The sequence below is a fragment of the Vipera berus genome (genome assembly GCF_964194415.1).
Source record: "Vipera berus genome assembly, chromosome: 2".
Taxonomy (NCBI): Eukaryota; Metazoa; Chordata; class Lepidosauria; order Squamata; family Viperidae; genus Vipera; species Vipera berus.
The window spans coordinates 79064319-79092111 of NC_138203.1; the positions used below are offsets into that span (position 1 = coordinate 79064319).

General features: G+C 40.4%; 1 protein-coding gene across 5 annotated transcripts in view; it reads right to left on the reverse strand.

The window, feature by feature from the left end:
* PSIP1 (PC4 and SRSF1 interacting protein 1) overlaps positions 1-27585 on the reverse strand; it is a 66080-nt gene extending 38495 nt beyond the window's left edge. The window contains exons 1-7 of one of the 5 annotated variants that reach the window (XM_081319833.1): positions 27563-27585; positions 26762-26924; positions 23097-23173; positions 20761-20899; positions 19146-19268; positions 2135-2236; positions 1497-1559 (exon numbers count right to left, since the gene is read on the reverse strand). In XM_081319833.1, coding sequence (XP_081175959.1) covers positions 1497-1559; positions 2135-2236; positions 19146-19268; positions 20761-20899; positions 23097-23173; positions 26762-26833 — 576 coding nt within the window. In that variant the 5' untranslated portion in view covers positions 26834-26924; positions 27563-27585. Of the gene's footprint in view, positions 1-1496; positions 1560-2134; positions 2237-19145; positions 19269-20760; positions 20900-23096; positions 23174-26761; positions 27176-27356; positions 27429-27562 lie in introns of those variants that run through there. The other 4 variants (XM_081319832.1, XR_014025394.1, XM_081319834.1 and 1 more) reach the window with 4 other exon arrangements.
* Between the last annotated feature and the right edge of the window lie 208 nt (positions 27586-27793).

Consider the following 27793-nt stretch of genomic DNA (forward strand, 5'->3'; position numbering starts at 1 on the left):
TATCTAAAAGGAGTTGGATCTGGACATTGACCACATATAAACAGGAATCAGGGATAATCGCCAGAGGACTAACAGAGTTCAGGGCTGCATTAAACACAGCACTGTACCAAAGACACTGGAAGTCATTATATTTCTCTATCTGCACTATACTTAGTATGATTCTAGGCATTCATTTCTGAAAGGATAGTGAAATGTTTGAGCAGCAACAAAGGTGATACAGACTTGTATCTAGACCTTCTGAAGACAGTCTGAAGGAACTTGGGAAGACTTAGATAAGAAATAATAGCTGCATTCAAGTACATAAAGGGAAGATTATAGTCACAGAAATAATCCTTGATTTATAGCAATTGGGCTTAGACTTTTGGTAGTAAGGCCAGGTGGGTCATTAAGTGAATCACAGTGGTTAAGAGAACCCTACAATCATTAAGTAAATCCAGCATATCCAATGGGTGGGATTTCTTCCAGAAAATGGCAAAAAAAAATGTTGCAAATCATAGCCACGACTATGGGATGCTGCAACTGGTTGTAAATGCAAACTTGTTGCTAAGTGACCAAAATACAGTCATGTGATGGGGAAAAGGTTTTATGATGGTCAGAAGTGCTTCACAAGCTGTAAAGCATCCTTTCCGCAGCTGTTCTAACTTCATATGGACTAGTTAAGCAATGGATTATTAAGCAAGGACTACCTGTAGGCCTAGAAATAATGGTTATAAGCTACAGCTACCTACACTTTATTTAAATATTACATTCCTGCTGGTTGAGTACAAGAATGGGATACGGAAGTTGTTGGTTCTCCATCTATGGGAAGTCTTAAGAGGAATCTAGACAATCACCTTTCATAAATGGTTTAAATGGTTTCACTGAACACTGCAGAGATAAGGACTAGATACTTCTAACTCTACAATTCTGTGATTCCAACATGAGAACTGGTTGATTTAATTAAATAAATTGCCAATCCTAATACTTACGAATGTCACTGAGCTCAGTCTTACTTTTTTCTGTCCTACAGCAGATACAACATTGGTTTAAATGATGTGGCTGCAGGGGAGCAGAAAATCAGAAATTTCTATCCACTAGGAGACTACCAGATTTTTTGGGTATGAGTAGAAATAGAATGGAAGGCTTCCAATGCTTATTAATATGGGGTGGAGACTAATTCCCCAATTTTATCTTTTGCTTCTCCAATCTGTTTATATGTTTTGAAGGAGGTGAAAAGAAAGGTTGACTCTCCCCTTATTAGCAGATGTCTTTGCTAGTTTAAAGATCCGTGCATATTTAAAACCATTTTTGTGAACTGAATGAGTCTTATTTTTCAGGCAAACTAACCTTTCATGCTCCTTGTGGAAAAATATATTTACTGGATCTGACAAGAGCAATTTTATAAATGCCTTAGAGTCAAGCAAAATATTCTGAAACAGTTATTTTTTATTTAAACTATATTTTGTTTGAAATAAAATGGACATCGTAATATATGTGTATAAATTTATAAGTATTACCTTTCTTTTTCTCCCCCTTCTAGCAACTTTAGGGACTGACATATCACTTGTTTTACTCATATCCTAAGGATAAGAACATTATTAAAATCATTCTGAATTACTGAACTTTTAGTTCTTAATAGTCAAAGCACCATTTTAATGTAAAATGTAAAAGCAAAAACTGCAGTCAAATTTATGTAAAAATCTATACCAAAACAATTCATTAGTTTAAATCAATTTGCAGTACTATTTTTGACAAATGGTACATATTCTGATTATTAATAGCCTCTACTTGACTCTAATATTCCTACCAAAATAATTCTTAGAATTCAAAGAACTGGCAAAGTACTTAAAGTACTTGAGGATATTTAAGCAAGTTTTGACTTTGAGAAGTTTCAGAAGCACTTTGTAGGTCAACTGTGCTAATTTCCACTGTTAATCAATTTAGTATTAAGAAAACTTAAGCTACATCTGCTCCAATGTATCCTTTTCTGATCAAATCTATCAATCAGTTATTATGTAATGTCATTTGGTGATTTTTTTTTGAGAAATAGCAAAGCTGAAAGTATGAGTGAATGAAAACTCCCAATTTTTTTGTATTGTGTGCATTAGAGTGCAATAAAAATGCAGAATAATTCAAATGCTTTATGACAACATACTTCACTGCTAGGTTTTTCTGGAGAATCATCGTCTTTTAAAGTTTCCAGCTCTTTTTCTTCTATTTCAGTTTCAGAAGTTTCATTGTCCTGTTTAACTGATCCCTGAGAGCAAGAGATCAAAATATTTCTTTATGTACATGGTCACAATAGTTCTTATTCATATAGTCTATTAATCAGTTTTAAATTTCTGAAGGGATAAATAAACATCAAATACATAGTACATATTTTTCATGTTTAAAAACCTGATTTTTATATTTACTTGGAGCAGGCAAAGGTAAAATACTTTTTCTTGAATGTCCTCATTTGAGCTTGTTTGTTCTGCAAATAGGCTGTTGTTGCTATCACAACGTGCATCATAGATGCTCGACATGGTAAACGGAATTTGAGAAATTATTTATAATATCTGATTAATGTTTAAAGACATTGAGGCTGGATCTACCATTCTGGTACTCACTAGGCAATAGGTTAATTGAAACCAACAAGCCCTATTTTGTCTCACATTATCAAGTGGCTTGTAAAAAGTTGCTGAGAGTTATCATCTATTAAACTCAATAATTCCTACATCTAGAATTGCTTCTTTATTGAGTATGATTGCCCTAGTCTGAAAACAAAATTGAGCTTTTTTGATTCTTGGAACCAATAATGCATATCCTTAAGATTTACTCAACTATTATTTTGAGATTTAAATTGATTATATAGTAATCATAACAATTAACCTGAGCTGCACAAATATTTAACAAGAGTTTGGCTTAAGTCATATACTGAATCACTATGTAGTTTGTTTGGTTTTAGTTTGGCACATCGTATGGCTTGCTAAACTATAGTCAATTACATTTTATTCCATTAAAGCAATTTATATTCAGGCTATCTGCAATTTGTTCATAAATTATAGCTAAACTATGGCCTAGGGCACAGGTCTGCAACCCGTGGCTCCAGAGTCGCGTGCGGCTCTTTCAGCCGTCTCCTGCAGCTCCCAGTCCTCTGCCATGTCCTCTGTCCAAAACAAAAAAAAAGTGGGACTAAAAAAGTTCAACCAATCAATTCAAATATGCAGGGTAGGTGCATATCTCGCCTTGGCTCCACTCTTCAGTCAAACCCTGTTCTGCGCATGTGCGCATGTACACACATTTTTTGCAGCTCCCAGTTTTTCCTTTTGTGAGGGAACTGGTTCCAAATGGCTCTTTCACTGTTTCAGGTTGCTGACCCCTGGCCTAGGGCAAAGTACAAAGCCTTTTTTTCTATACGAAACTGAATAAACTTTACTAATCCCCAGATCCATAGTCAGATGATATATTTATTAATAATAACCACATATAATAAACAGGGCTTTTTTTCTCATAAAATGCTCAGAACGGTGTTCCGGTACCTTATTTTTTTGCAAAAAAAAAGAAAAAGAAAAAAAAAAGAAAAAAAAGAAAACAAAAGCTCTATTGGCTTTCAAAAGCCTATTGCAGGGCTAGGCAATCTTGGCCTAGCCAAGATTGTGATTTAGTCTCATTTGAGGTTTTAGTCTCATTTGAGGTCTAGCCCAGGGGTAGGCAACCTTGGCTCTTTGATGACTCGTGGACTTCAACTCCCAGAATTCCTGAGCCAGCCATACTGAGGGGAAAGGGAGAGGTTTCCAAGCTGAGCCAGGCTGGCTCAGGAATTCTGGGAGTTGAAGTCCTTGAGTCATAAAAGAGCCAAGGTTGCCTACTTTGCACTAGAGGTGGACATTAAAATTATTTACAGGGTTACTTCTTTAGGAACTAAACTTTTAGAATCTAAAACAGCTAATTCAAAAAAGCCAACAGGAAAGAACCTCACATTTTTCATCTGCTTCTGGAAGGTAAAATTAGATAACAAAATAATCTATTTGCTATGTTAACATCTCTGCAATGAAATCAATAAAGGTAACAGGAAAGAAATGAGAAACATTTTTCTCAATGTAATATGTCTAATTTAGCTGATGCTAGAAAAAAAATTAGTATCTTTTGTACATACTCTTGAAAACTATTTTGAATCTAACCATCTATTACAACTAAACCACTTTAAATTAAACAATTCTTAAGAATGAAATATTCTTAATTTGGACTTTACTTTTACTGTTTGGACTGTTGCGTGTTTTGAAAAATAGATTATTTAGAATCTAGTTATGTTGCACTTCAGTCTTAAAATAATTAGCCTAGTATATACATAACAATATGTGATGTTTTCCATGGTGAGCTTAACATCAATAACAACATTTATTAAAAAGGCTAAAATAATTTCTGGTGGTATTATCTGTACATTAAAATTTTGTTTAGTCATAATCTTTCACTTTTCACATTCTGGACAAGCAGTGGTCATGTATCCTAGCCAAAGATGTTACATATTTGCATAAGCGTAGTCAGTAGCATATGCCTTTTTAAAAATATCAAACATGCAAAGAAAACAAAAATAAGTCCAAAATATCTGTATTACATCCAGAAATGCCAACTTTGGAACCAATATTTCTCATCCATAACTATGGCACCCTAAGGATACCTGCATACATGCAAATGCTTCTCTGGGATCAGTAACGCAGCAGGGATTGCTTTTTCCTTCCAGTAAGAGATTGCTGTGAAATACCAAACGTGGCCTTAAGAATTCCAATGTTTATTACAGTTTTTTCTGGCTGTGGTTGGAAAGAGGCCTAGAAATGCCCTCACAAATACATCACACTTGCTGAATGTGCACACGCAACTAATTCCAATCTTCAATTATATGTGATATATCTAAAATGAGATGTCTCAACTGCAACTTGCAAACCGTTCCGTTTTGCGTCAAAACAATCCAGGACAAGCTGATCAGCAGAGCTTAGAGAGGACTCATTAACACAATTTTTGGGAAGGAAAGAAACAGAAGGACAGTTTAACATCTTCCAGTTGATATTATGTTATGTAACATCTTCTGGGAGTTGAAGTCCACGAGTCATAAAAGAGCCAAGGTTGCCTATGCCTGGCCTATTGGCTTTCGAAAGCCAACAGGAATTGTTGCTGAGCGCGCCAAACAACCCGGCCGGCAAACGTTGCACAGGGAAGTTGTCTGAAGCGAAGGAAGGAACTTTGCACCCCTCCCTGCTGCCCAACTACACCATCTCAACTAGGTAAGTAAGATATTATTTGCAAATAGGATGGCAATAAACAATTTAGGCTGCATTTACATCAGGGCTTTTCAACCTTTTCAGAAATTGTACCACTTTTAGGACATGACAATATTCAAGCACCACCAGTGCTTAACAAGGTGTCAAAAACTTGATGACTAAAAAAAGGGAGGGGTATTTTGGGTTTCATTGGTTAGATTCATTTATTGTTATAGAAATGGCTAGTTTATAATATTACAGAAAAGCAAAAAGTTGAGGTTCAATGTTAATGCTTCCTTCTACTCCTGTAACAGAGGAAGTCAGAAGTCAGTGCCTTTTATTTTTCCCTTCTCCCCCTCATTTTCCCTTTTTCTCTCACCCTTCGCTTGCAAAAGCCCCCCCCCCACTCACTCACTTTGCTCATAAAAGCCTCCAGTCGCTCTCACTCACTCCTCCATCTCTTTCAAAGGCACCTCGTTCAGTCTCTCCCCCATTCACTCCGTCTCTTTGAAAGGCCTCTTGCTCACTCGCTCACTTATTTTTATTTATTTTTTTATTTTAATCCCATTTATATCCCGCCCTTCTCCGAAGACTCAGGGCGGCTTACAATTTAAGCACAAACCAATGTGCTTAGCAATAGCCTTCATTCTATGTATATGCCTGCTTGTTAGGGCTTTCGCCCCCCCCCCCAAGCGGCATTATTACAAAGTCAGCTTATTGCCCCCAACAATCTGGGTCCTCATTTTACCTACCTCAGAAGGATGGAAGGCTGAGTCAACCTTGAGCCTGGTGGGATGTGAACCTGCACTAATTGCAGGCAGCTGGTGTTACTTAAGGAGGCATTAGCTCACTGCTCCACCAAGGCTCACTTACTGCCCCGTTGCTTCCAAACGCGCCATTTGCTCATTCACTCACTCACTTACTGCCCCGACGCTTCCAAACACCATATGCTCATTCACTCACTCACTTACTGCCCCATCGCTTCCAAATGCTTCCAAATGCCACTTGCTCGCTCACTTGCTGCATTTGGAAGCGACGGGGCAGTTTGGTGCCAGAGACCACTACCACGAGGAACACAGCTCTCGGTTGGGGTTCGGAGCAGCTCCAGGTGGGGGCTCAGCATGGGCCTTGGCGTGGCAACTGTGGGGAGGGGAATCCCCATGGTGGCTATGGGGAAGGGAATCCCCGCGGCATGTGGCTCCGAGCCGCAGGGGCGGGGGTGCAAAGGACAGGCGATGCCGCCATAGCAAGACACCGGCATTGCTCCCAGTGATAGCATCTCTGAGTTCCGGCACCTTTTTTTTATAGAAAAAAAGCACTGATAATAAATATACACAAAAGACTGCAGCCATATTTTTGATATTTCAAGGGAAAATATTACCAGGGGAACATATATTAAGACAGTATGCATTTAAAAGTCGATATATTGAAATAAAATTCACATATCCAAGTTTCAAGAGTAGAAGCACAGACTAAATTTTACAAAGTATTAGCATTTGCTATCCTATAAACTAGACATGTCAAACTCGCAACATCACTTGACATGATGTATCGGAGTTTTTTCCCCATTGCCGGCAATGGAGTGGGCGCAGTTTCCTTGTGACGCATCCAGCCCGTGGGCCGGCAGATTGACACCCCTGCTCTAAACTAAATTTTGATTTTAAACTTACTCTAATTGTTGTACATATCAAAGCAAAGTTGACTCTTCTCTTGGAGCTTGATTATAGAATGACTCCCTCAGCATCAAGAATACATTTGCTGTGTCGTCATGTTTTTTGGTATTTGCTACCTCTTTTCATTCTTATATTGCTTATTAAAATTTATTTATTTATTTATTTATTTATTTATTTATTTGGACTTATATGCCGCCCTATCTCCCGAAGGACTCAGGGCGGCTAACAACAATAAAATACAATGATACAAAAGTTAAAAAAGAAATTAAATTAATAGCCCCAATAGAATAAGTTAAAATTAAAGTTTTAACTTTAATTTTAAAATCCGTCAGTGCAGGTCAGCCTGATGGAAAAGAAGTGTTTTGAGGCCGCGGCAAAAGGACCGGAGATCCGGGGCCATCCGGAGCTCAAGGGGAAGTTGGTTCCATAGGGCTGGCACTCCCACAGAGAAGGCCCTCCCCCTGGGGGTCGCCAGCCAACATTGTCTAGCCGACGGCACCCTGAGGAGGCTCTCCCTGTGTGAGCGCACTGGGCGATGGGAGATCGTTCCCGGCAGCAGACGGTCCTGCAAGTATCCCGGGCCTAAGCCATGTAGGGCTTTAAAGGTAAGTACTAGCACCTTAAATCTCACCCGGAGGACAACCGGTAACCAATGCAGCTCACGCAGGAGGGGTGTAATATGGGAGTATCAGGATACTCCCATCACTACCCGCGCGGCCACATTCTGCACCAGCTGAAGCCTCTGGGTGGTCTTCAAGGGCAGCCCCATGTAGAGAGCATTGCAGTAATCTATACAGGAGGTAACGAGTGCGTGAGTGACCATACGTAGGGCATCTCGGTCCAGATAGGGGCACAACTGGTGCACCAGGCGAACCTGGGCAAATGCCCCCCTGGCCACAACTCCAATATGATCTTCAAAACTGAGTCGTGAATCCAGGAGGATTAAATTTTGTTTAATTATACTTATTATATACAAAGCATAACTTTATCTAATATGTATTTCTCATTGGAACAAAAATAGCCTATTTCCTTTTTCCACGTAACAAGGTTAGATATTTTTTTTGAAACTAGAAATTGCTCGTAGTACTCTGAAAATGGAGTATAAAAGAGAACAAAGACTTTTCTGCAAGATACTGACCTGGTTCGTGCATAAATTAGATCACTATTTTGAGTTAACTACAGTGAGTTTGTATAAGCTAAGGTAAAATGAAACAAGCAATACTAAAATGTGAATTTTAGCTTCTACCTTTAGGTTTTAACTATTGCTGTTTGTAAATAACAAGATATCATTTACCATATTATACCAATACAGTCACTACCTCAAACTGCAACATTCAGCTCCAGCTTTCCCATAGCTGCAGCAGATGTTACAAGGTTACAGATGTTACAGGAAATGCTGGAGACAAGTTAAAATGAGGCTCCTGCTACTGCCACAGCAGGTGCAGAGCTTTTAAAAGTTTCACAGATTAAAAAGCTATGGAAGAAAGCGACAGGCAAATCCTTTAATTACAGCATGCTTAGTCCCACATTTCCTCAACAATCCTGTAACAATGCCCTACTCAGAAAACAGGCAGTTCACTTTTTTTCTTTCTAATACAATTTACAACTATCAGTTTTTCTTCCTTCCCTTGCTTGGGGTTTCTCTTTTTTTAACCAGTTCCAAATAAGCTATTGAAGTCCTTTGAATAATCATGCCAACGCTTCAGGCAAACACAGAAAACTGACCCAAGCTTTGGAAAAAATAGATTCATGCAATTGCAGGGGGAAAAAACACCTGCTGTTTGCCAGCTGCGGTTGAGTTTTAACCGATTGTAATAAAAAGTACATTGAAAAGAGGATAGAGAAAAGGTTAATCCTGTTTAAAGATATACTCCTATACACTGTTACCAACAAGCAAGTGAAATTAAAGTGAAATTAATACTTCACTTTAATAACTCCAACACAGTGAGCATAACGTATGTACTACTTTTGTGCAAGAAAATTATATAAAATGTGCTTACTAGATTATGGTTCAATGAGTTGTTTGTACTCCCAAAATATATATTATGCATGCAAAAAAAAAATTAAGAAATCTAAATCCTTACTCAGAAGTCCCTACCAGCCAACCTTTTATTTTATTAACCTTTACTTGAAGTTCAATTACCAGAACAGTTAAAAACAGTGCACCTACAGTTATGCTGTACATTTATATTACCATATTGACATTTTCATTTTCCTACAATGATTTCTAGTGTGGAATTTGTCTCCCACCCACTTCTTTTTACATATGTGCATAGGGTGGTCATTTTCACTCAATTATTAACAATGATATTTTTCTTTAGCAGTCACTGCCACTTAAATTGGGATTGTTGTGATACACAACAAAACTGATGGGATTTGATCATGAGATCCTTACAAAGGTATGATACACAGTTAATAATTAAAGAGAAATATTCTAGTTTTCATTGTAACAAAAGCTTCATCTCTTCAATATTTGCATAAAAAGGGGGCTTCTACTGTTTAGTTTTAAGTCTGTAGGCAATATTTCACAAATCACAGGACTGATACAGGCACATTCCTGTAAGGAATATAAAGAGGGATTCAAACAAGTGTTTATGTAATCCACAGTAACAAAAACTTCCAAGTAACAATATTGCTTGTGTATGAAGAGGCGGCTAATTTAAAAAGCAAATTAAGCTATTCAGTTTTATCTTGTTGTTCTGTACCCCAAATACTTTTCATTTTTTCTCTCTAGTCAGCTACAGACCAAGACGCTGACATTTATTTGAAAATATATCTTATTGAATTCAATTAATTATCTGGTAAAATGGAAACTCTGAAATCCTGATTTTTCTTCGTTCATTACTTTCCCACTTCTATTCCTTTACTCAATTTTAGCTTTCTTGTCCAACATTTTCATAATTTTTCCCTCTACTATATTTCCCTCTGCTGTCTTCAGTCCATTTCTTATTTGGAAAATCCCTGTTGGAATTTTATTTGTCTTCATTCTTCAGTTTGATTAGCCACTGATGAGAATGCTGAGGGCTCAATTATACCTATTAAACTGCATTGTGCAGTTGTAATTAAACAGTTATATCTTGTATCTATTTAACTACATTAAGCCAAACATATTTTTATGTTCTTGTGAGTTACAATTTTTGATATCCAGCATGCATTTAACTCTTGTTTTGGCATGTCTTCTCTATTCTTGTTCACAACAGCATCTGACCCACAAGCCTAGGAATCAGTTGAGAGTTGAGCAGGTTCTGAAGATTTTCTTGTTCACTAAAGAAAACCTCCTTTTATTATTTTTTTAAAAAAACTCCAGGGACTGTAAAACAGTAATATAGTCTAAGATCAAAGAAAATACCTCAGCTGCCCCTTGAAGGAGTTCTTCAAGATTTAGTGCACGTCCTTTACAAGGATTGGAAATGCAACCTTTTGAAACTGTATAGCTATGTCGGAGCCAAATTTATTAGTCTTCTTATGTTCAGAACTTAATTTAATTTAATTTAATAATATTTCTATACCGCCCTTCTCCCTGAGGACTCAGGGCGGTTCAGAGGGCAAGAATAAAATACAAAGTTACAAATATTAAAAGAAAATTAAATAATTGCCCGATTTTAAAACAATTGATATATTACAATTATAAAACCCCAAAGATAATATTAAGAATACAAGAGTAAAAAAAACCCACCAATCCCCCATCAGGCTAGGCCGGCTTGTACAAACAAAAACGTCTTGAGATCGCGACGAAAGGAGCGAAGATCGGGCGCCATCCGGAGCTCTACCGGTAACTGATTCCATAGTTCCGGAGCGCCCACAGAGAAGGATCTCCCCCTGGGGGCCACCAATCGACATTCTCTGATCGGTGGCACCCTGAGGAGACCCTCTCTGTGGGAACGCACAGGGCGCAAGGAGATTGATGCCGGCAGCAGGTGTTCCCTGAGGTACTCCGGCCCCCTGCCATGTAGGGCTTTGAACACCATTACTAGTACCAGGGACTACTTCCCCATCTCTTGTTTGTAAGGAAGGACCAGATGAGAGAGGAATCCAAGGAAGATTGTGAAGAGAACACAAATATTGCAAAAGTCATGGGCTGGTGGTTTTTTGATCAGCCAACTGGTCAAAAGAGAGCTACCATGCAGCTGGCAGGGGAAGTCAGGGAACAAGCAGACAGAACAACATAAATATTGCGCTATACCTACTAAGAAAAACATTTTCTGCTAGAAATGTTTTTTTTTTTTTTTTTTTATTGAAAAGTTTTAAAATACAGTTTTCCATTAGAAAAAAAAAAAAAAAAAAAAACCCTTCCCCCTCCCTCTACCCCCCCTACCTCCCCCCAACGTCCCTCCCTCCCCTCCTCCCTCCACCCCCCCTCCCCCCCCGACTTCCCAGAGCTAAATACAAGGTATATGTATGTAAAAAAGCAATCATAAACTACCATATACTAAAGACTATAGATTCTAAAATCCATCACTCTCTAGCTTATATAGGATAAAACACACCTTAACCATAATAAATGTATATAAAAAAAAAACTAGCATAAAAGAAAGAAAAAGAAACGAAAGAAGACTCATTCGAATGCTACATAAAACTTCTTAACCCTATACTTGTTCTGGATAAACTCAATCCATTTTCTCCATTCCATAATATAACGTTCTTGCGAATGATCTTTCAAATAGGCTGAAATCTTCGCCATCTCTGCCAGGTCGGAAACCTTTAAAGTCCATTCTTCTATAGTCGGCAGTACCTCTTTCTTCCAATATTGACCTATCAAAAGTCTTGCTGCCGTAACTAAGTTCAACATCAGCTTAGAGTCCACAACTGTAGCGTCAACAATTATTCCCAACAAAAAAAATTGCGGACAAAACTTTATCCTCCGTTTAAAAATCTTCTGCATATTCCACCAGACTTTTATCCAAAAAGCCTTAACCTTCTTACATGTCCACCATATATGAAAATATGTTGCATCTTCATCACCACATCTCCAACATTTAGGCTGGTATTTCGGATACATACTTGCAAGCTTTTTGGGATCTAAATGCCATCTATAAAACATTTTGTAAAAGTTCTCTCTTAAATTTTGAGCTTGAGTAAATTTTACATTCCTCACCCAAATCTTCTCCCAGGTGTCCATTGTAATAACTTCCTGAATGTTTTGGGCCCATTTTATCATGCAATCTTTAACAAGCTCCGTTTCTGAATCAATCTCCAGCAATGCAAGATATATCCGTTTAATATGTGCTGGTCCCTGGTTTCTAATTTGCTTTATCAAATTTTCATCAGTCATTATAAATCCATTTTTCTGGTCTTCTTTCCACCTGGCCCGTAACTGAATATATTGAAACCAAGTTTGGACAACCTTCTCTTCTCGCAACAGGCTATATGCTTTCAAGCACCAAATATTCCTTTCCAAACTTAAAATCTCCTTGTACGTAGTCACATCATGTTTAAAGCCAGCATGTATATTTTCTATTGCGTGTTTTGGAATTGCCCACAATGGTATCTTGCTGCTTAACTTATGTCTATACTTCTTCCAAACTCTCAGCAATGCCTGTCTTAAAATATGCATCCTGAACACAATATCTACCTTCTTATCATACAACAAATATGCATGCCAGCCAAACAACAGATCATGGCCCTCAAGATTTAATAACCTCAATTGCGTCAAATTAATCCAATCGCTTATTCCTACTAATGCAGCAGCTTCATAATATAATTTCAAATTGGGCAGCTTAAGGCCACCTCTCTCACGAGTATCCTGCATAATCTTAAGTTTAACTCGTGGCTTTTTCCCTGCCCAGACAAATTTATTGATACCACGCTGCCATTCCTCCAAATTAGAATCTTTCTTAAGAATCGGTATCATTTGAAATAAAAATAAAAATTTGGGCAGGACATTCATTTTCACTGCTGCAATCCGTCCCAACAAAGACAATTGCAATTTTTGCCAACTCTCCAATTCTTTTTGAATTTTTCCCCATAATTTTTCATAGTTATTTTTATATAGCTTTGTATTAGAGGGCGACAAAATCACCCCCAGATATTTAACCCTTTTAACAATCTCAAATCCAGTTAATCCTTCTAAGAGAGCCTTCTGTGAAACTGTCATATTTCTAGCCAAAATTTTAGTTTTCTGTATATTTACTTTAAATCCAGAAACTTTGCCATATTGTGTTATTATCTCCATCAGGTCCACAACAGAGTTCTCTGGCTGGGTCACTGTAACAACCAGATCATCGGCAAATGCTCTCAATCTATAGTCCTGATCTCCAACTTGAATTCCCTTAATTTTTTCTGAATTCCGAATCTTGGTCAATAGTATCTCCAATGTTAACACAAATAACAAGGGCGATAACGGACACTGCTAGAAATGTTAAACTGAACTATGCACTTGGAGAAAACAATTCTTACTTCTTCCTATCGTGGTTTCTCTATCCTAATCTAAGAGATATATTTCTGACTGACATAGTGAGAGCTAGGGGCACTTGGGAAGTTCCTCCAGGTCTAGACTGAATCAAACTATAAAGCTCCATATAGGACAATGATCCATAAACTCAGGTGGTGGAAGGATTGGTTACCTATCACAGTACTTCTGTAGATATGGATAGTTGAATGGTAGGAGAAAAGGAGAAAAATTAGCAATAAGAGGTACTTTATCCCTGCTAACAAGCTTTTAGTGCAATAAAATGGTTATAAAGATCCTCCAGTCTATGCAAGAAATACATTTTAGGGCTTATTTCCTTTTAATGTGCACATGATTATTATTTTTTGTTGCCTCAGGTTCTATTATAAATTCCTTCCTTTATAGACAGACTTGACTGCAGGCTGTAAATCTATTAAGCCATAAGATGACCCATTCACACTTCTAAACTTAACTTTTTACTTAGTATGCATTTTCAGCATCTGGTTGCACTTGTATATAGCCAGCTTGCATTAAAAACACCTTCATTGTATGCTTATTTGATTGTTTCTTGGTAACTACAATTGGGTCTTGGCTTTCCTCCTTTATTCAACACCTATTTTTAATGCATTTGCAAATCAAGGCCTGGCAAAGGAAATTGCACCACAATCTGGAACAGGTGGCAGCATAATCTATTGAAAATAGGTCCTGTCTCATTAGGAAACTCCTGAAAGTTTTAGGCAGCCTTACCTAGAAGAGATAATAGACTTGGCAGGGAACATGAGGGACTAGTTTGATTTATATCTTCTCTCTTTCCCTGGCCAAGATGTAGGTCTTTCCTTTCCTTTTCGAAAAGTGGTTATGAAGCATTTATACATTTCACCTATTTGGATGTTCAAGCCACATTTCTAGTTTATAGTAGCAACTATGAAAACCATGGTGTCAATGAATTTCTGAACTTGGGAGCATTACTGCTTTGTGCCTTCAGACTGTTTCTCATCCATGATATTTATTGGCTGGCTGGTAACCTGTGACTTGATAACTATGTCATTCTCTTTGGGTATTTTAGACTTTGATGTTATTTTTGATCGATCTAAATGAATCTATGACATCACTGCCATATGAAAGCTGGAATTAATTACAAATGTATATATATATATGTACCGTATATACTTGAGTATAAGCCGACTCGAGTATAAGCCGAGACCCCCAATTTCACCCCCAAAAACTGGGAAAAGTTGTTGACTCGAGTATAAGCCGATCCGCCGTTCTGCAAGCCTCCGCCGCCGGCGGAGGCTGGATCCGCGCTCTGCAAGCCTCCGCCGCCGGCGGAGGCTGGATCCGCCATTTTGCAAGCCTGAATACACAGGAATACCGTGTGGCCGCGGCTCTCGGGGAAGCCCTGGCTGTCCGCTTCCTCGCTCCACGCTGCCATTCGGGGCCCGCGCTTTCCCCGGGCAAATCGCGGCGCCCAGCAGGCGAGGAAACACGCCCGCTCCAGTCGCCCCCCCTTCCCTCAGGAGACGCGAAGCAAGTGACCGCCCGGAGCTTACCGAGGACTTGCGCGCGGCCGAGGCTTCGGTGCTTCCAGGATCGCGCGCACCTCTCCCAAGCCGCCGCCGTCTGGAGACCTGCCGAAGTTTGGGGAGGTTTGGGGAGGTGCGCGCGCACCTCCCCAAACCTCCCCAAACGTCGGCAGGTCTCCGGACCTCCGCGCCCTGCCTGCCTGCTTCTTTCCGCTGCGGAAAGAAGCAGGCAGGCAGGGCGCGGAGGAACGGAGACCTGCCGACGTTTGGGGAGGTTTGGGCGCCTCCCCAAACGTCGGCAGGTCTCCGTTCCTCCGCGCAGACCTGCCGACGTTTGGGGAGGTTTGGGCGCCTCCCCAAACCTCCCCAGGTCTCCGTTCCTCCGCGCAGACCTGCCGACGTTTGGGGAGGTTTGGGCGCCTCCCCAAACGTCGGCAGGTCTCCGTTCCTCCTGCCGACGTTTGGGGAGGTTTGGGCACCTCCCCAGGTCTCCGTTCCTCCGCGCAGACCTGCCGACGTTTGGGGAGGTTTGGGCGCCTCCCCAAACCTCCCCAAACGTCGGCAGGTCTCCGTTCCTCCTGCCGACGTTTGGGGAGGTTTGGGCGCCTCCCCAAACCTCCTCAGGTCTCCGTTCCTCCGCGCAGACCTGCCGACGTTTGGGGAGGTTTGGGCGCCTCCCCAAACCTCCCCAAACGTCGGCAGGTCTCCGTTCCTCCTGCCGACGTTTGGGGAGGTTTGGGCGCCTCCCCAAACCTCCCCAGGTCTCCGTTCCTCCGCGCAGACCTGCCGACGTTTGGGGAGGTTTGGGCGCCTCCCCAAACCTCCCCAGGTCTCCGTTCCTCCTGCCGACGTTTGGGGAGGTTTGGGCACCTCCCCAAACCTCCCCAGGTCTCCGTTCCTCCGCGCAGACCTGCCGACGTTTGGGGAGGTTTGGGGAGGCGCCCAAACCTCCCCAAACGTCGGCAGGTCTGCGCGGAGGAACGGAGACCTGGGGAGGTTTGGGGAGGCGCCCAAACCTCCCCAAACGTCGGCAGGAGGAACGGAGACCTGCCGACATTTGGGGAGGTTTGGGGAGGCGCCCAAACCTCCCCAAACGTCGGCAGGTCTGCGCGGAGGAACGGAGACCTGGGGAGGTTTGGGGAGGCGCCCAAACCTCCCCAAACGTCGGCAGGAGGAACGGAGACCTGCCGACGTTTGGGGAGGTTTGGGGAGGCGCCCAAACCTCCCCAAACGTCGGCAGGTCTACGCGGAGGAACGGAGACCTGGGGAGGTTTGGGGAGGCGCCCAAACCTCCCCAAACGTCGGCAGGTCTGCGCGGAGGAACGGAGACCTGGGGAGGTTTGGGGAGGCGCCCAAACCTCCCCAAACGTCGGCAGGAGGAACGGAGACCTGCCGACGTTTGGGGAGGTTTGGGGAGGCGCCCAAACCTCCCCAAACGTCGGCAGGTCTCCGTTCCTCCGCGGCCTGCCTGCCTGCTTCTTTCCGCTGCGGAAAGAAGCAGGCAGGCAGGGCGCGGAGGAACGGAGACCTGCCGACGTTTGGGGAGGTGCGCGCGCACCTCCCCAAACCTCCCCAAACTTCGGCAGGTCTCGGACGGCGGTGGCTTGGGAGAGGTGCGCGCGATCCCGGAAGCACCAAAGCCTCGGCCACGCACAAGTCCTCGGTAAGTTTTTTTTGTTGACTGGAGTATAAGCCGAAGTGGAATTTTTCAGCCCAAAAAGTGGGCTGAAAAATTCGGCTTACACTCAAGTATATACGGTATATATGAGAGCAAATGAAAAAGGAAATAAGCTGAAACCTCCAGTCCTTTTATAAAAGAAGCATTATTGTTTTGTTGTTTCATGTTTACAGTGTCATGGTGCTTTAATGAATTATCCATTTCTACAATGAATCTGTTGTTTCTCCCAATAAGCAGTGAGATATAAATCAGTTTCCAAGTTTTAATGACTGCATTGACTTGTTTCTATCTACAGTATGTATATACTGCCCTTTTTAAATTCAAGTTATTTTCCCCCTTAAAAACACGAGCATTTCTTCCTCTACTTTGGGGCAACCATTTGGTTGTTCTATTGTATATAATTGAACTTAATCCTGAGTAGTTCTGTAAGTTACCAAGTTCACCAGTGGATGTGATGAAGATTATAGTGATTCTGATGGGCTTTCCACATATGTGCAAAGGAGGCAGCTCTAATTTTTCCACTAAAAAAGAAAAAAGTACTTCGCATATTCACTGAAGCAATCTTTTCAGAAATGCCACTGCATGCACGCACATACACATACAGTACATGTTCTGGAAAATGTCATGGATGTTGTAACAGCTTTACTGTTGGTTGTAGTGTATCATAGAACATTATAAATGGAAAAGCAAACCTGAAAGCAGTAGAGCTGTATAAGGCTTCAAATTAAAATTGAATGCTTCACAATGTGTAAGTATACAAAACAGCACCTGTTTGTAACTCATTAAAGTCACCATGTCTTTTTTTAAACTATGGAGCTATTGCAGGAAGATGTTGGCTGCAGCCACAAGACTGTTAATAATCACCTCTTTCAAGCAGAGTTTAAAATGCTGCCAGCCCTATTAGGCATAAGAACAGTTCTTTCAAAGGCGAGCTTTCTGTTCCAATAGATTTCCCATAATCTTACCAGAGAGGCAGCATTCCATTGCCTTTTCTTTTGCTCTCTTTATGCTGGATAGGGATGGATAAAACTTCAATTTTTAAAGTTCAGCCTGTTAAGACTGCTGGCTTGGCCAATAACACAGTGATGCCACCATTGATGGGAACTAGAATATACCTTCCCCCTTAACCTTATAGAAAAGAAGTTAAATAAATAAAGTTGCACGATTGAAAATTGGCAATGTGAACTAGAGATACTCTAGAACAGAATTCCTCAACCTTTCCAGGTTGGCGGCCCCAGAGGAAGGGAAGAGGGGATGATTTTGTGGGAGGATGCGTGCACAAGCACCTGTTGCTCATGCGAGTGAGGCTAAGAGCACCCATGACGCTAGTGCAAATGAGGCCCCGAATGCCGACACTCATGTAAGAAGGGCTGTGCACGCATGTGTGCGCACCAGCCAGCCAGTCACGTGGCCCGGTTGCAAATAGGCCACGGACCGATAGTGAGCCATGGACCACAGGTTGGGGATCCCTGCTCTAGAAGCTATAAAATGGGCACAGAAAATAGGCACATGCAGACCACAGCTTGCCTACACATTTTAATTGCAAATTGAAATATTTATCTGAAGCTACACATCGTGTAGAATTGCCTCTTCCCCTTTATGAAGCAGAGATTTTCTGGGAAATAAGAAATAAATACAGTATATGGCCGTATATGATTAAAGCTAGATGTTTGATGTAGTTTGTAAGATGTGGGAACAATCCATAGAAAATCCAGCAGGAAATCACAGAGCCTATTAAAGAAATTAGGCACTGCTAGACAACCCACATGACAAACATTCAAAGTAACTCCTGATCAAGTAGCATCTTGAATTGTATCTCTTTCCAAAGCTCCAAGGGTGAAAGAGCACTAGATTCTCATCAAGAAAGCGCTCTCAGCTTTTCAATGTCAGGCCGAACGCCTGAGTAATCTTTTTTCTTCACCATAGAGGAAATCAACACTGCCATCATTAATCTGAAGTGTGATAAAGCACCAGGTATCGATGGCATTTATCCAGAATTCCTGATAAACTCTGGGGGGTGCGCAAGGAATTGGACTGGCAAATTCCTTTCAGACAGAATGGCTGCCTCCTGTCAGAATTCAAAAAAGCTAAAGTAATATCACTTCAAAAACTTGGAAAAAACAAGACATAAGTAAAATTGCTATTTAATTAAATGAATAAAATATTGTTTATATAAATTATGAAGAAACAACATCATTATCTGGAATACTTTTGCATCCAAATTGCTTTGCAGACTTTTTTTCAATTTAGCTTTTGCCTCATTTACAAAATCATTTTAAAAGGCTAACAGAAATATTAAAAGAAATTATTATATATAATCTGAGGGACAGTTAAGCCCTTTAATTCTAAGTTTATTATTTTCAATGTACAGGATACTGAAAAAATAATAATTTATAATACAATTTTAAATGTACACCACTATGTTTGGGGTTCTGCTTTTAAAGAACAAAAAAAAATCATTTCCACTTTTTATTATATTAGGACGAGTACAAAGGTACTGTATATTGCTAACATGTCATCCAATTGATTAAAGTAGCTTCTTCTTACTATCAGGGTTTTTGTAAAACTTTTAAACTAATTATTTATCATGCTATGATTAACAATCTCAGTTTTGCAATATAGACCTATCCTAGAAAGCAGCTCCTTAAAACTGTTACAACCACTTACTTTAATAAGAGCTGTTAATTTTCTTCGCTTGGGACCCATTTTTTGTTCATTTTCTTCTGTCGTGTCTGTGCTTTCTTCTTGATCTGTTTCTTTAACAACTGTAGTGTTAACCGATGGCGGAGACTGAAAAAAATGCCAATATGTAAGTACTTAAGCAAAAGATAGCAGAAAAAAGTGTAACAATATTTTCCATTCTAGTCAGTTAAATTTCCATACAAACAAGATGTCAAAGTGTAGTCATTTCATTGTTCACTGTGTTGAGCTTTCCCATGTTCATACTTAACACCTTCAGCTCTTACTAGCATGTTGAATACCATCTGATATAAGGTCTCCATCATCTGACACTATCAGTCATTACATACTGTCCGTACAGTTTTCTTAGTAAAATTAATTAAGCAATTTTTCCATTAACTTATCCATACAGGTGAAATTATGCCTTAAAAGTTGTCAATAAAATGATCAATTGCCTTCAGAATCTTCCTTGTACCATTTTTTACCAATACCAATAGGTGATATGATCATCAAGTCTTGGATGACTCAGCTGGGACCCTACATTCTTGATGGTGGTTAAGGTGCTGATTTAGAAACCAGGAAACTGTCAGCTTGGTACTTTTGGCCCAACCTAACTCCCAGGGTGGTAGTTGTGGGGAAAGTAGGAAGAAGGAGTTATTATGAATGTTTGCTGCTTTGCATTACTTATAAAGTTACAAAGGCAGGATAAAAAAATCTAATAAATTAAACAGACAATACACTTGCTTCTCTTCACTCATCCTTCTTAGGGACAACTTACTATGAAGAAGATGGTATAAGAGGACCTATGGGGCGCACCATACACATAGCATCTCATTACAATATTTAAATAGTAAGTAACACTGAACTAAGTTTAATCAGTATTAAATGAATTAATTACCCCGGATAGCATTTTAAGAATTGTTCTCTGAAAATAATTAAATTGTTATTGTTTAAAACTGTTGCATCAGAAAATGCCCTAACATTTTCAGGCTTGCAGGATAAATGTTAAGTTTAATGAAACATACAATTCAATTATTTTTATTGACTCATCACTCTTCCTATGTGCTACTTTGGTTTCTAAATTATTTCCACAATGTAGAATGTTTCTAGAAACTTGTATGCTCCTGAAAATGAGAGACATACATGTACTATTTATATCTCTCAATTATTTTGTCAGAGAATAAAGACGACTTTTATTTTAAAACCTTCAGAAGAACTGCAAAGGGCAGAATATTCATTCTCTCACGAATAAGCAGAAACATTCAAAATCTGGGAACAAATATCTATGACTGTGTGAGATGTCAATCATTTCAAATAGCATATAAGTGCTGGAAGTCCTTTCTAGCTACTGTATTGCTTCCTATTGTTACTTGGAAAACAGTAATAATGGACGTTACAGGAGAACTGGCTTTTGACTATATGATGGGTAGCTCTTGTGATCTACTCTGGTAAGTTTAGTCTATTCATCTACAATGATAATGTTTTGATTTATTTTCTATAATCTAGTCAATAATCTGAATTGTAACACTATAAAAACATAGATATTCAGAAAAAATCTTGAGATAAAACTTATTAATAGAAATCTAATCATAAGATAACTTACCGGCTGGCTGGAAAATTTAACTTTGGGATTGTTCTCAATTTCCCACAATCCTTCATTAAAGCCCTTTCTTTTATTTAGCTTGCCATATTTTTCTTTATTTTCAGCATAGGGAAATATATCTTTTGGTCCCAAAAATGCACTACAAAGAAAATAATGGGGGGAAAATTCTGCTTTACAGTGTAAGTTTTACTCTTTACAAAAACTGTTTGCAACATTTTTAAATGCTAGGATTTTACACCACTTTGGACAGGAGTAAGTACTCTTGATAAATACAGTATACTATGTGACTTCTTACTAAATAAGGAGCCATGTGAAGTGACTAATATTTACTCCTATGTAATGTAAAACTGGAAAGGAACAAGCAAGATACTAAAGTTTATGTTGTTGTTGTTAGTTGCGAAGTCGTGTCCGACCCATCGCGACCCTATGGACAATGTTCCTCCAGGCCTTCCTGTCCTCTACCATCTTCTGGAGTCCATTTAAGCTCACGCCTACTGCTTCAGTGACTCCATCCAGCCACCTCAATCTCTGTCGTCCCCTTCTTCTATTGCCCTCAATCTTTCCCAGCATTAGACTCTTCTCCAGTGAGTCCTTCCTCCTCATTAGGTGGCCAAAGTATTTGAGTTTTAGCTTCAGGATCTGGCCTTCTAAAGAGCAGTCAGGGTTGATCTCCTCTAGGACTGACCGGTTTGATCGCCTTGCAGTCCAAGGGACTCGCAGGAGTCTTCTCCAGCACCAGAGTTCAAAGGCCTCAATTCTTTGGCGCTGAGCCTTTCTTATGGTCCAACTTTCACCAATTAATCCAATAACATTCTGCTAGGTCAGCAACATTGTTGCATTGAGAACCAAAAACAAAGAACTATATAACCTTTTGGCACTACTTTATTGGCCTCCATGACTATGTGATTACGTTTGATTCTATAGGTTTCAACATTGCTGCTACATACAAATTATGTCTCAAAAAACAAGACTGCAACAAAGACCTCACATTTTGTCTCATTATCTGCTCAGGCAGGCAGGCAGCCCTCATATTGCTGTTTTCAATCCTGTCATTTATTGTATTTATTTTTACAATTGTTTATAGCGTGCCATAATAAGATTCTGGGCAAGTCACAACATATTAAAATATTAAAAAGCAATAATAGGACAATCTTTCCAAACAGGGAACCTTAACTTCTGGTAGAAAAGTTTCAAAGTCTAAAAGCTACTTAGAGAAGACCTACTGTGGCATTCATAGCCCCTGAAAGATGTTTTCACCAGATAGGCATATTCAATTGTGGCAAATTATTCTTTCTGAGGCAATCTTGTCCAGGTCTAGGTAGTCTTCAAATTAAAACCACAATAGGGACTAGAATCTTGGTTACTGACTAAAGCAGTTATTAGGAAAAATATCAGTGACTGCTTTACTCAATGACAATCCAGGCACTGTTACTTAACAGTAACATTGAATGAATACATTCTACACAATGAGCTGCATATATTGCAAAGTACATTAATAAAACATATCCTGCTTAGTTTAGAATGATTCTCATAAAGGCTACTATATTTTCTTTCTTTTTTATGCATATTAAGTTAACCCTTCTTCTTTCTCTTGACTCTTTTCTATTTGATCTTACATTTTTGCTTTCTGATAAAGTATCCAGATAACCATTTGTTTTAACAAAATGCAGGCAATGTACCATTTCACTGCAATAGTTTTACAGATAGTTCTTGTGGGCAATTATGACAATTCTGTCATAAAGTTGAGGCACTTACATGATTGGATCCAACTTTATAATGATTGCTAAGTGAATGATGGATGTTGTAAGTCTGAACCCATTCTCCTGAATGGGTGTTTTTTGCTAGAAACTGGCAAAAAAGTCACAAATTTAGGTCATGTGATAGCAGGATGCTGCAACTAGTTGTAAATGTGAGCTAGTTATCAAGTGCCTGAAATGTGATCATAAGAGTGGGGCACTGCAATGAGTGCTAACGCTAAAGTTATGTCTAATTCCAAGCACTTGGAGGCGTGGTAGAAAACAGGAATAAAACCACCAACTTCTAAAAACCAAGAGAAAGTCAGCCTGTAAGCAGAGAATGACCAAATCCTCGTTAGATAAATATTAACAGAAGAAATACATTCTTGCATTTTAAAGCTACACTGTCTGTACATCATTAAAGTATAAGAACTGTAATTAGGGATGTATCTGCCTATTTATCTTTTTTTAGTTTTAGAAATCATTTTTAGAAGAAAAGGCTTTGTGGCAACATTTTCTGACATTATTAAAAAGAAATAATAAAATATTAGGGATTACTTGCCTCATTGTCTAATATAAACTTGCCCCCAAAAGACTTACGTTTCATGAGTGCCAAAAAAGAATATAGGCATTTTATTTGTAGGTGGTTTGACTGCTCCATCAGGAACTTCATCAACCTACAGCAACAAACAATAACAGCTAAATAAAAAGATAAATCTAAACCAAATATGTATAGGTAACAAAGGATTTTTTTACAAAGCATAATGTGTTAAATGCAACCATAACATTTCTGTGCTCGTTTGCTTCCATCCAAGACTGCAAGATGTGATCATTAAAGAATTACTTTAATAAAATAACTCCTTTAAATAGTGGCATGCTTGAGACAATGAATGAATGGTACACAATATCACTTAATGGAGATTAATCCAAGGTAAATTCATGGCAAAAGCTTAGATGTGTATTTTACATTCATTCTGTCACTTGTATGCAAGAGCATCCTATTTGTGTCTATGCTAATATAATTATTTTCACAATCTGACTTAAGGTCTCCAACTTGCCCAAGAATTACTGTGGATAGAGAGATGGGTGACATATAAATTTAATAAATAAATCTACATCAAGGCACATGAAAAACTAGTTGGTTGATTTGGCCTTAGTTTAATCTGTACCCAGATTAAACTACCAGGAAACACCAAGACAATTTTTTTAAAAAAATACACAAAAGTGACAGCAAGCCAGCATGCATTGTTGTAGTATATATACTGGCTTGCTGTCACTTTTGTGGTTTTTATAAAAAAAATTGTCTTGGTATTTATTTATTTATTTTATTGGATTTGTATACCGCCCTATTCCCGTAGGACTCAGGGCGGTTTACAGGGCAGTTAAAACCATGAATACAAAAAATTAAAAACAATTAAAACAATTAAATTAAATTCAAGCCCCAAGAGTACCGGTAAATCTAAAACCCAGTTAAATTAACAACCCCACAGTCTGGACCAAACAGATCGAAGAGCCAAATTTTCAGGTCCCGGCGAAATGAGCGAAGGTTGGGGGGGGGGCAGTCCTAAGTTCTGTGGGTAGTTGGTTCCATAGGGCAGGCGCACCCACAGAGAACACCCTTCCCCTGGGAATAACCCGCCGGCATTCATTAACCGGCGGTACCCTGAGAAGGCCCTCCCTGTGGGGGCGCACAGGACGATGGGAAGATGATGCCGGCAGCTATTTCCTGGTAGCTTTCCAGCCAATGGTACCCAAATCCAATCCTACTTAGCTTTTTGGGATCAACCAGGACTGGAGAGATACTATTTACTTTGACTTTTATTTTCAACAGTGCACTACTGTAAGGGACCATTCAGCATCAAAATAATAGAAGGCTACATGGTGTAGTTGCCTATATGTCAACAAAGAAAGTTTAAAGGGAATATCCAATATATAAATGTTAAATTAGATTTTATCCAGAATTATTCTATTTATTTAAATATGAAAAAGAACTGCTAACTATATTGTCAACTAACATAGCAAATCGAGATCACTATTTTTGCTATATGTTTAAGCTTCTCACTGAATTTGATACTTTTAGCTTTTCTACCTTAGAGCCTTTTATCCATTTATATTTTTATTCTATCTAGATATATACCTCATTAATCAACAACAGATAGCCACACATCAGATATGAGCTTCTGAATGCTCATGGCACAATACAGGTGCGAATCTTTGAGTGCTACAACTTTTGGGTGACTTGTATTTTAACAAAATCATGTAATTGCTAGGGATCCACTTTGCATCAGAAGCCTAAAGGGTGCTTTGAAATGGATATAGGCATGCATACCATAACTGTTGGTGTCTCCTTAAATAAGATGCATCCTATAGAATTGCCTGTTAGCTGCCAGTCACAGAAAAATACATTATTTGAGCTAAGGAAGGGCCCACAAGGTATTTTGGAGTAGGCATTGGTGCACTATCAATGCCTTAAGCCAAATGCATATTACTCCTGGGATCATGCAACTGGATAACATAGCTTCATTTGGTGAATGGAGGAATGCTATCTCCAAAACATTTTGGTTTCTGATTAAAAGTGTAGTACATCTCTTGTAAGCAACCTTATGGAATACAGAGAATCATATAAAAAAAGGAAAACAATCCAAACACAAACCTCTCTGTCTCTATATAATTAATGTAATAGTCCATTAACATATTTAATAAACAGGTTATAATCCAGTTGCGATCATTTATATTTTTCGGATATAAATTGTTTAGAAAGTGTAGTTTAACATTAAAATGAAAAAAGGGAAGGAAGCTAATAATTTTTTCTTCATTTTTTAAGACCAACTGCTACCTCTGCTACTTCATGTTGTTAATCAACAGTTTGAGTGATCTGTCAAAGGAGCAAACATAATGTGTACAGTGGTTAGGTGAAAAAAGGGGAAATCCAGAAACTAGTTTCTAATCTCAAAAGACAGATTTTGTTCCACTGGAATACTACAACGCTATTTGCTAATTGTTGTTTGCTAATCTGAAAAAAAAACAACCCATAACTTGATACAACAGAGTTCAGCTGTTGCATTATGAAGATTTGGTTGTGAACTAGTTTTGTACATTCTGAAGAGCTGGACCTGTGGTTTGTTCAAATCTTATAGTCACATTTAACAGAAAATCCCAAAGATGCTTTTTCAAGAAACAACTGGACTTCCTTGTTTTTCTTTGAAGACGTTTCTCCAAGAAGCTTCTTCAGCTCAGAAGCTCAGAGCTGAAAAAGCTTCTTGGAGAAGCAAAACGTCTTCAAAGGAAAACAAGAAAGTCCAGTTGCCTCATGAAAAAAAAAGCATTTTTGGGATAAATATGACCCGCATGACTGAGAATCTCCATAGACATTTAACAGAAAATATACAACTTTGCGAAACACTTTTTGGCATCTAGGCAATTTCTGCCCTGAATTCAGTAGCACTAGTAAATCATCCGATATCCTAAAGCTCACAGTGATAAAATTATACATTTAAGAGTCCTTTAAAACGAGACTACCATTTTTAATGCATTTCTAATAGCTTTCTCTACAAGCAGGTTCACACGTTTCAATCCATCCAATTCCAATCCATCCAATTCGGCCAAAGTCAAAGGTTAAGTCCCTAAGTGCTGAAATTGTGTAGACACACAACATGATACTGAAATATCCTGGTCTGCACATCCCTCTTGAACGATAATAATAATAAAAACAAACAAACACAGTCCGCTGAGGGTGCTGAACTGAATCCGAAACTAGCCCGCCGCTTTTAGGGTACTGAATCGCCTCTTAGGTACTCGAAAGAGTAGATCACACTCCATCAAAACAAGAAGGCTGAAAACCAGCATGTGGGCTATCTGCAATGTGACTAGAAGTCACTCCCCTCAAACAAGCACACACACACACACCCCGCTCCGCTTGGGCTGCTAAGGCCAAGGCCAGAGGTTGGCAACCTTGGCTCTTTTATGACTCGTGGACTTCAATTCCCAGAATTCCTGAGCCAGCATGGCTGGCTCAGGAATTCTGGGAGTTGAAGTCCACGAGTCATAAAAGAGCCAAGGTTGCCTACCCTTGGCCAAGGCGATGAATTAAGTTCAACGGGAGATTCAAGGACCTCCCGGGCTCTTCGGAGCAAGGGATTGGGGGTAGGTCGGTGGGCGCTCTTCCAAGGACGGGGGAAAGCGAGAAGCCCTTTCCTGAGCTGGGGAAAAGGGCGGGAGGCGAAAGGAAGGGTCGGAGCCGAGGCGTAGGGAGGGGGGAACCTTACCCGGGCTGGCCAATGGGGATAGCCTTTCATTTTGGCGAAGATCAGGTCTCCCGGTTTGAAATCGCGGCTCATGCTGCACCTTCTCGCTGCGCCGGGGAGAGGCGAGTCAGGTCTGAGGAGAACTGAGCCGGGGCTGCAGGCGGAGCGCCGTCCTCAAAAGCCGCTGTTTCCGCGGGCGGAGGGAAGGAAAGGCGGGAGGGAAAGAAGCTGAGGGGAGCCGCGCGGCTGTTAGAAGCCCACCGGTTTCCCCTCACCCGTTTCCCGCTTCTCTTCCACTCCCACCCCCCAACCCGACCGCGACGGGCCGGGGGGAGGCGGGTGCGCCGCAGAAAACCGCCCAACCCAGCCTTCCTTCCCCCTGGCGGCAGCAAGGCCGGCCCCAGCCTTCATCCTTCCCGTTTTGGCGGGAAGAAAGTCCCCCATCATCATCATCATCAGAAGAAAGAAAGGGCAGCCACCCACTTTCTCCCTGCCGCCGCCGCCGCCGCCGCCTCAGGCGGAGCTGGACCATCCCGAACCACGCTTACCTGACCCGCGCACGCGCGCCGAGCCCCCCCCACCCTCCCACCCCCGCCGCGGCTACCCGTTGCTCTACCTTTCCCCCTCCCGCCCCGCGGTAGCCAAACCGCGGCCGCCGCGAGCTCGAGGGAGCGCACCAGCCGCCTAGGGCTCGCTCCGGCTCGGCGCGCACCAAAAGGCTGCTAGAAAACGGAGGGGGAGGGGGGGGGAAAGAAGCCTGGGGGAAAGCGAGGTGGGAGAAGGGTGCGAGTTCAGTTCTCCGGCCCGCCTTCGTTGTCTTACTGGGCAGGGGGATGAACGCTGTATGGAAGTCAAGAGAGAGAAAGGTCCAAAAGCCGGCCCAAGAGCCTCATTGATCGGAATCCTCCTCCTTCGAGCACAATGGTTCGCTCCGCCTTCTCCTCCTTCGGTTGGAGCGTTCTTTGCAGAGGCCGTAAGGCAAACAAGAGGGAATTCGTATCGGGGGGGCGGGGTGTACTTCAACTTTGAGCGGGCCTAATGATATCGCCCAAG